General features: G+C 44.0%; 1 protein-coding gene across 1 annotated transcript in view; it reads right to left on the reverse strand.

Moving 5' to 3' along the window:
- cntn6 (contactin 6) overlaps window positions 1-7131 on the reverse strand; it is a gene marked incomplete at both ends in the record, with an annotated part of 26010 nt that extends 18879 nt beyond the window's left edge. The window contains 4 exons of the mRNA XM_080846805.1: window positions 1784-1879; window positions 3710-3879; window positions 3999-4125; window positions 7071-7131. Coding sequence (XP_080702931.1) covers window positions 1784-1879; window positions 3710-3879; window positions 3999-4125; window positions 7071-7131 — 454 coding nt within the window. The remainder of the gene's footprint in view (window positions 1-1783; window positions 1880-3709; window positions 3880-3998; window positions 4126-7070) is intronic.
- Between the last annotated feature and the right edge of the window lie 2658 nt (window positions 7132-9789).

The raw sequence follows: 9789 nt of genomic DNA on the forward strand, positions 1-9789 counted from the left end.
AGCCGTCTGTCTGGAGAGAAAGGCAGTGCATTAAAAGCATTAGAGGGCAAGTCATGGCGGAGTGACAGGCCTCTCATGATTAGTGTGAGGGGTGTGAGAGGTGTGTGTGGTGTGAAGGGGGGGGACTGTGAAGGCCCCCTCTGCTCCAAGAGGGCTGTAGTCCCCACGCACCAAAGGACTGCCGGGCATATCGTCTTAAATCTTCAGACAAGATATCAGCACTGAACCAGGGCTCATTCCAGCGCACACTGAATGGATCTGTCTTTTTCTTTTCTTCTCCTCCTGCTCGTTCTTCCTCCTCTTCTTTTCCTCAGATGAAGGCACCCACATATCATCGGTTTACTACTCACTACAAGCTGGCTTTCAACCCGGGCATGCCCAGGCACTCTATTTACGGTGGACAGAAAACACTACACACGGCAAAGAAGCTTTTGAGCTTCCAGAAGATTCTGTCACTTCCGTGAATGCCCCTTTTTTTTCTCCAAATGAACACTCGCCTAGCTTGTTGAGGTGATGACTATCCATGACTGACTGACCTGATGACTGTTTCAAACCTGCATGACCTTGAAATGCCCCCAGGCCTAATCCTATTTCACATCTAACACATATCCATGAAAAAAGGGAAAGAAAAGGATGAAGACATGCAGTGCAGGAACAAAGAGAGAGTGTGAGGGAGGTAGGAAGGGGGGAAGGGAGGGAGGGAGAGAGGGAGAGAGAGATGCTGGTTTCTAGGTGACCACAGGCTGGGTAGGGGACACAGAGAGTAGGAGAAATGGCGGGTTTGCTGGCGTGAAATTGCGCTGGTGGTTGCGGTGTGGCGGTGAGAGCGCAGGCCACTTTGAGGAGCAGCTAATCAGCTGCGCCCAGACACTGAGCAGCCACAGTGCTGTGGGAGGAGGATAAACCAGCACAAGCCACCAATACCTGCCCTTTAATTTTTACCCACACACACACACACACTCACACTCACACACACACACACACACACACACACACACACACACACACACACACACACACACACACACACACACACACACACACACTCACACACACACACACACACACACACACACACACACACACACACACACACACACCCACACACACACACACACACACACACACACAATTACACGTACAGTATATTCATACAGCACGGCAAGTACACAGGGCAAGCTCTATAAAAAAATAAAGCTTGGACACTCTGAAGCAAGAACAAATGCAGCAAAGGAAAAAAAGGGCGAGTCCCTCAGCTTCCTGGGGGAAGGAGCCTCCTGCCTCCTGAATGTCTTCAACGAGGAGGTAAAGGTTTTATCTTTTACAGGAAAGACAGAATCGCAACTGCATTTGTGAAGCGCACTGAATCTCTGCTCACCACATGCAAGATTATCACACTCTCCTGTTCACTTGCAGAATCTACTTGAACTTAACAACAAGACATCTAGCACTCAACAAGGAGTGACTATAGACAGCCAGAGCAATCTGACAGAAGTTAAATTCGGCAGCCCCTGTTAACAGAGGTGACAGACAGAGAGTGGGAGGAGACACAGGCGGTCGGGCGGGCGGCCCTTTAATTTTTACCCTACACATACACACACACACACACACACACACACACACACACACACACACACACACACACACACACACACTCACACACACACACACACACACTCACACACACACAAACAGAGGTGACTGACAGAGAGTGGGAGGAGACTCAGGCGGTCGGGCGGGCGGGTGGGGAGGTGGGCGAGTGACTGAACTTAGTGAACCTTACCTCCAAAATGAGGGGGCGGACCACACAAGAGAACAACGGCCTGACCTTCTCTCACCGACACGGTGCTCCTCGGCTTGCTGCTGAAGGCCTGCAGGACTGAGAGGATGCAAAGCACACACAAAAGGTCTTCCATTACTTTTTATTAGGTGCCTGGCAGCACGCTGCAGAGCCAGGTCCGGCAGAGGATGTCCCCCCCTCCACACCCCCATCCCCCTCGCTAGAGACCAGAACCTTTAGAAATACCATACAGATCCCACGGGAGGACCCGGCAAATATCAGCCCCACAATAAAGCCATCCGTCATTTTAAGTAAGCGTCTTAATCGCACATGCAGCATGGCTAAGCGTGAAATAATATTGGCATCCTCTGTATAGGGCAGGATATTAATACAGCATTTCATGTGGTCATACATTAGGATATGATGCATAGTGGGAGTCTTCAATGACTTACATTTAGGCTGAATCCCATTTCTCCCGCTACCCCTTCGTCTTTCCCCTTCCCCTCCGTTTTGCGCGTTCATGTGGAGGGGTAGGGCTGTCCCAATTCACGTTAAGACAGAGGGGTAGGGGAAGGGGAAGCGCTTTCTACCGCTCCAAACGAAGATTTTCCGAGGGCACACTTCAAACGGAGGGGTAGACTGATTTCCCTCAATGCATTGCGAACCCGTGATCATTAAAGAACAAACATCGCGCGAGTCCATTTAAAAATGTCGGAAACAGCAGGGAAAGCATCACACAAATGAAAGTATTTTCTTTGTAATTCATGATTTTAAAACTTGTTTGATGAAATGTTGCATTGTGTAAATAACAGCTGCAGGCGCCATGTTTGTTTATATCTGGTGAGTGACAGCTGTCGCTCTCCGGTAACGTAACAGCTGACGCTTCGTACTGATGACGTACGTAATTGTTGAAGTGCTATCCCAATTCGAAGGGCTAGCGTTTCAACCCCTTCCGCTACCGCTCCGTTTGAAAAAGCGAAGGCGAAGGGGTAGGGGTAAGGGTAGGGGTAGAGATGAGAAATGGGATTGGGCCTTAGGATACCGATTTAACTCATTGCTGAGCTATGCTCCGTTGCATATTGTGTGTTTTATTGTCGACTATTGTATGCACTATTGTTGACTATTGTATGTTTGATTATTGACTAAAGTATGTTTAATTGTTGACTATTGTATGTGTTATTGCTCTAAGTTGATAAAAGGTGACCTTTTAGATAGAATGTTTTATGATTATTATTATTATTAATAATAATACTAATAATAATAACTGGACACACTCTGGTATGACAGTATCACATTTTTGCATTTCCTTTTTATGACATTTTGCAAAAGCGTATATAAGTTTAAACCTTTAGGTAGCAGCCTATATAAAATATGTTTGTTTGTTTTTTCAGAAATAAATGACAATAGTAAATATTAAACCAGACAGAAATTGCCACCTGATTTTTAAAAACTACGATAGAACATTTCAAATAGGATATATCTTTATCTCATTCAAACATGGCCTTTTTCTGTGCTGAACATATATCATTTCATAAGCCCTATTGATTGGTTGATGCTTTCCTTGAGGGCTTGGGCAATGACAGACCTGTAAGATCTAATCTGTAGGGAAGCAAAAAACATTGAGCAGGAGGTGAACAAAAACCCTCCAGACATTTCTGCTAAACATGTGCTATCTGAGCTAATAAAGTATGCCCAAAGCATAATTTCATTCTGTGAGACAGGTATTGGGGCAATGCTTAGATCAGAGGCTAATGGCACTATACACTATAAACAGACAAGCTTTGAAAGAAACTACAACAAATAAAAGGGGCCTAACATTTCAAAGCTGTAGGACTTTACAGTGTAGGCAGTACCAGACAATGTAACAATCTCCAAAAATGAATGATAGAGATGTATTGGTGATGTATTGTTGAGAAAAATGTTGTTTACATGCAAACTGCACTCTGGCTTCTCGGCTGACGATGGTTCCGATTGCATTGGTGGCTATGCACTGATAAATGCCTCCGTGCTGGGCGGCCTGTGGTCTCTTGATCAACAAGTTTCCTTCCACAAGGTTGTAGTTGGAGTCCATATCAATTTCTTGACCATTGAACTTCCATCTGGAGGGAGTTACAATTACACAACAACCACTTACAGTCAATTCTTCTCCATAAAATGATTTGCACTGATAAGTGATCAGTTGTGGTAGCTCCGGTGAGTTAATGAAAAAGCGTCTCACCTGTAATGTGGAGGGGGGTTGCCTTTAGCTTTGCAGTTAATGAATACCTTGTTGTCGTCAGAGTTTAAAGGGAAAATGCCATCACTGGGCTCTTGAGTGAAGACAGGCCCATGCCGGATATGTCTCTCTGGTGGAGGAGCACAGCATAGTTATACAGTTAGATCCATGTAACAGCAACATCCATATTCAGGATTACATGAAGACACATTGTAGGTATGTGGAAATGTTGGTGCTTCACTTTTTTTTCCTTTAGTTTGTTTATTGTTTTTCCAAGCACAAATACAAAAACACAAGATAATGATACGTGGTATATGTCTAGGGCAGAACTGGGAAAAATTATTCAGGATACTGAATTAAGAATCTATACCACGTATTGTTATATGAAAACAACAGCACACAGAACACCCCACCCACCCACCCACCCATAAATATAGTGTGCATGACATATACTATGTCTGCGGATGGTGTTTCACTTTTAAACTCTCCACTTGCCAAACAATATCAGCAACAACAACTACAGTCACAATAATTATGATAATTACCTTTTAATAGAACATTTTAGGGGCATTTATCTTCCGCAAAGGAAGCCAAAAATCAGTCTTTGTACTTGTGTGATTACGACAAGAATGCTGCATTCAGACAAACCCACAGCGTTGCAGTTGTGAGGGGGGGGGGGGTAATTAGCAGATTACAGATAGCTCACTGTGCTTATTAGCTCACTCTATAGAGCACACTAGGCACATCCACACAGTCACAGCCTTTCCTTCTCCTCTTGGTATCCTGTTCCTGGCAGAGTCATAACGAGCGTGGCAGCCATGTCAGGTCTGTTGTTTTGGTAAGCGGGGAACTAAAGCGCCGATCCAGCGGTGTAATTACCTCCCGTTAGGATAATTACTCTGGTGAAATGTATCATGTCTTAAATGGATAAACATAGCACCTCGCCGAGCTAATCGTCTTCACGAAGTGGATCTTTTCCCTCATGCCCCCACCGTCCCCCCGCCCCACCCTCCCTCTTACTTCTCGCCGCTTCAAATGGGCCGTCCCCTCCCGCGTGGGAGATGAGATGCGTTTTTACAGGTCTCTCACCTTGACGAGGACAAAGAGAAGTGCTCCCTCCCCGCATCATCAGCGTAATGAAAGTGGGAGAGCGCTTTGCCTAAGGTGAGGGCCTCCCTTTTCTCTCTTTCTGCTCCATAGGAGCTCTTGTTCCCTCTGTATGTCCTTTAAATGAAGTCAATTAATGATCCATTTCAAGTCGGGCCATGCGACTAGGGACATGATGTCTTTCACGTGACATTACACCAAATGCAAAGAATCCAAGTCACCTTTGAGCTGGTTATTTCCAAAACAACATGAATTTGGACTATTAAATATGTATGCAAAGCCAGTTTGTGTATGTCCAATTTTTTTCCCCCACATGGAGCCCTGGTGCTGATTGTATAATGAATTTGACCTACGATGAACTCCAAGATAATCACATACTACACTCACAGTACATTCTTATATGTATCCTTTGCTTTGAATGTAACATTGAAATCTGAATTTGCATGATGTGCAGGTTGGCCTTTCAGGACCCCCTGGGTTCAGCAAAATAAAAAGGTCTTACATAGGAAAAAAGGCCAGAAAGGATGAATGATAACATGCAACTCTACCAGTATAATAAGCAGCTTGAATATAAAGCCATGCAATCAGGAAGCACCTGTGGTTAGAATGCAAATGGCTCTGTAATCATGTGCTCAGACTGCAACTGTTCACTCACAACTGAGGCTGAGTGTGATGCATAGCTTCTGATTAGTCAGATTTCTTCTCTTAGCCGGTATAGTCAGAGATTGTGTAAAGACATGAGTGTTTATGCACTGCAAAAAATGCTTTTCTAACCTAGTGTTATTACTCTTATATTGAGATGAAAAATCTAGTTGGTCTTGTTTCTAACTAAATTGTACTTACCTAGTGCTTTCTTGGTAAGGTTATTTTTACCTTTTTCAAGCAAATATTACTTATTTTAAGAAATCTTAACAAGCCAAATTTGCTTAACGCACTGGCAGCCAAATTTGCTTGTTTTAAGCAAAATCCTGCTTAAATATGTAATTATTTGTCTTAAATCTAGAGGGGCATTTTTTGCAGTGTGATGTTTACTCAAAGTATAGGGGCTAGTTATAGTACATATCTTGGAGTGACTGGTGCTCACGCACAAAACTTCATCTGAATTGAATATTCGGCATCTGACGGAGCTTGTCATCTTCCCAATTGTATTCGCTCAGTGTGACTCGAATGCTCACAGCAGTCAAGAGAGGAAGAGTGCCTCCACTCTATCTGAATTTTCATGAACCCAAAATGCTAAATGTATGAATGTAGTCAAAAGCCAGGCACATTAAGGACTACCACAAGAGAACAACATGGTCGTAATGGCCTGGAGAGAGGTATGGCTGGTTGTTTCTGTGGCTGTGAGTAGTTACATAAGAGGGGCAAGTAGCAGTTGTTAACAAAGTCGGTCATTTGTGAGTATGCGCCAGAAGTGAAGGCGGTGATGAGTGCCCAAGAGTGCTGAGAAGGCAACAAGCTCATTCATGTGGCAACATACCAGAAAATGTTCAGCCAGAGTACGGTGCTTGATCAACACTTTGTAGAGAGATACCGCAATTGCCAAAATTGCTTTAACACGCGTAACATACCTTGGCACCGTTAGGTTAGTGTGACATCAATCTCACTTAAACGACTGAACAATCTTTACTAGGGGAACTAATTGCTATTAACCACTAAATCAAAGATAATAAAAAAAGCACAAAACAATCTGCTTCCAACACGTGTGAAGACAACATGTAGGCCATCCTCCATCGCAGGTGTTTTGTGCATAATGTATGTGCGTTATTCCAAAGATGACAGGTTTGATGGAAAGCCTGTGGAACCACAGGAGTGTGCATTCAAACTGCCAAAAGCACAGAGCTCTTTTTGAAGAAGCCAGAACATGATGAAAATGAGAAAAAGGGCAAGAAAAGACCTGTTTCCCCTACGGGGGTTAGGCGCATGCAGATCAGGTGTGTAACATCAAAGACGACTTAGGGGACATCTTACCTGCGAGACAGTCCTTGAGTGACAGAAGGATTAACAGTTCCCATGGCAACAACATCTTCATTTTCCAAGGTCAAAGAGTGCCTCTTCTTCCCATCCAACTGCCTTTTTTAAAAAGTGAAGTGATTCTTGCGTAGAGGCCTTTCTTTTGGCTGCCGACTGGAAAGAGAGAGATAGAAGAGAGAGAGAGAGAGAGAGAGAGAGAGAGAGAGAGAGAGAGAGAGAGAGAGAGAGAGATAGAGAGAGAATGGAAGTAAGATTATAATAAAAACGTGCCAATGCCTTCGCAGCAGACTTTGCAATCCACACTCACGGCTGCTGGTTGGAGAGGGGGAGCTGGAACCTGAGGAAAGTCAGTGGGACATTAATAATTCATTCGTCCAAATAAGCGGAGCCATGATGGCGTGCCTGAGGGGCAGCTCGTAGCTGATCCACTGGAGCTGATATTTAGTGTATACATTCTGCAACTACAATATCTCCCCGGAGCGAGAAAAGGCAAGAGGGAGAGAAAGTGTGTGTGTGAGAGAGAGAGAGAGAGAGAGAAGAGAAGAAGAAAACAATATCATCCACCAGTCTGTGGCTCACAGCAGCAGCAGCAGCATATGAACACAACCATCCCGCCGCCAAAGGCAATGTTTGGATTTCTCTAACAGCATTGGTTCAACACGTTTACTCTGGAAAATATGTATGATATATTTACAAACCTTTCACACTCATTTCTCATGCCATTTATCATGGAGGGGGATTACCGCGCTCGCTGTGCGAGGTGAGGCACTTCTTAAGGGTAAAGAATGTGACAGAGGAGTACGGCATATTAAATCTAGCAAGCCCCTCTTGAGGGGCCTGGGTAGAGCAATCCATCAATTCAGCTCTCCTCAGAGCAGATCAGTTCCATGCCATGTCCGCTTTGCACTTCCACGTTAGAAGTGGGGACGCGACCACTGTGAAACCCCAAGGTACGGTGTTATGAGATATGATGAACATTAGCGGCTACTTATCAGCACACAGAGAGGAAACACAAATCTGTTCGTTAATTAGCAGTGGAGCACAGAGATGAATTCTGGCAGAAATCTGAGAAATAAATGCTTTTTCACACACTGCACATAACAGAATTTCACAGGTTTGTGTAAGCTCTGTAGATCAGACAGATGGTGCTCTATGATTATTACTGTAACTATAGCTGTGCACAAAGTGTGACTGCCAACCACAAATTTGCCTGTAAAGAATCTGGCTTTAACTTTTGATAGAAAGTCAAAAAACTTTCTGTGGTCTGATATAATTGCTTTGCAATTAGACAGTTGTCACCATAAAAAAAAAAAACGGTTACTGAGTCTGAATCCTATTTGAAGGAATGTCTCCGCAAATTAGTGGACATCACTCAAAGGCTGCAAACAAGTCAATCACGGCTGGAAAGTGGAATGGAACTGCTCAATATGAACTCTCACGGGGGCTGATATCTGTCTTGTCAAAGTCATAATCTAACTCTAAGCGGAGGGTTTACTATCCTGCATGCAGGGATATCAAACTCAATCTCCTCATAACAGAGATGAGAGGATGAATGGGGGCAAAAACAGTACTTGACAAGAATACCTTTGATAAATATTTTCAAAGATAAAAAATATTGCTCTGCCACCTTATTCACCCTCGGATATATGGCTGTGCTGCTGGTAATAAATGGATGTTGGAAGGAGGGAGAAAAATACTAGGCGGCGGAGGAAGAGTCACGCTGGAGATAGAGGGAGAGATCATATTAGACGAGATTGATTATGTTCTTCCATCATCTGCTTGGGAGGGACCGAGAACTCTGACCTTCGCTCCACTGTCTTGGCAGTCATCGCTATTGATCCGGTTTCCATTTTTTAACCTCTTGCCTTTCTGTTTGTCATTCTGCCCACAGCCCCAAGATGAGTCTCAATCAGGTATAGGAGACGAGTCAATAACAGGAAATTTGGTTGATGCGTTTCCTGATGAGACTTTGAGGAATGATCTATCGTTTTTCTTGTGCACGAAGAAATTGGATGCTGAAACAGTATCTACCAACTGATAGAGTGAATTTATCTGCATGGTTGCATTGACGGATGATACATATTTGATGCCATAGTCCCCTGATACTCTTAATAAAGTTGAGAATGTCATGCCATCTTTCTATCTGTTTGTCTACTTGTCTGAAAACCTCTTCCGAAATCAGATGTCGTAAGGCACTGGGATTAAAATAGGGGTGATTAAATCGATTTTATTGCTAGTTCTAACAAGATTCAGAACCCTTAAGTCATTAAACGTCCCTCTGCGCTAAAATGGTCGATACTCATTTGTGTTCACTCTAGTCAGCTGTCCTGTTTTGTCCTCTTTTTGTTGGCCACATTAACTTTCTTTCATCTATTCACACTTAAGCTACCACAGCTATCAAATCCCCATTCAAGGTGCGTGTTGGCTTTCGTGGCTACCTGCCACTTGCTTATAAGTGTCAAGATGCAGCGGGAGTCAGGTTCTTGGAGTGGAGTTCCATCTCTGTCATCAGGGCTCCAGCTTTAATGATGCATGGGCCCAGGGCATCTTTGGGGACGGACGCGTTACTTGGTCACAGTCCAGAAATTTAAAGCAGTCGCTCATGATCCCCGTGATTAATTTGTATACCCCGGAAAAATACAATGGTAATAATTCTTGTGCCCAGCGGACAGTGGTCGCAGGTGCTGGAAATACCAAGTGGGATGAATTCGAGCTA

Source organism: Sprattus sprattus (assembly GCF_963457725.1).
Source record: "Sprattus sprattus genome assembly, chromosome: 10".
Classification (NCBI taxonomy): Eukaryota; Metazoa; Chordata; class Actinopteri; order Clupeiformes; family Clupeidae; genus Sprattus; species Sprattus sprattus.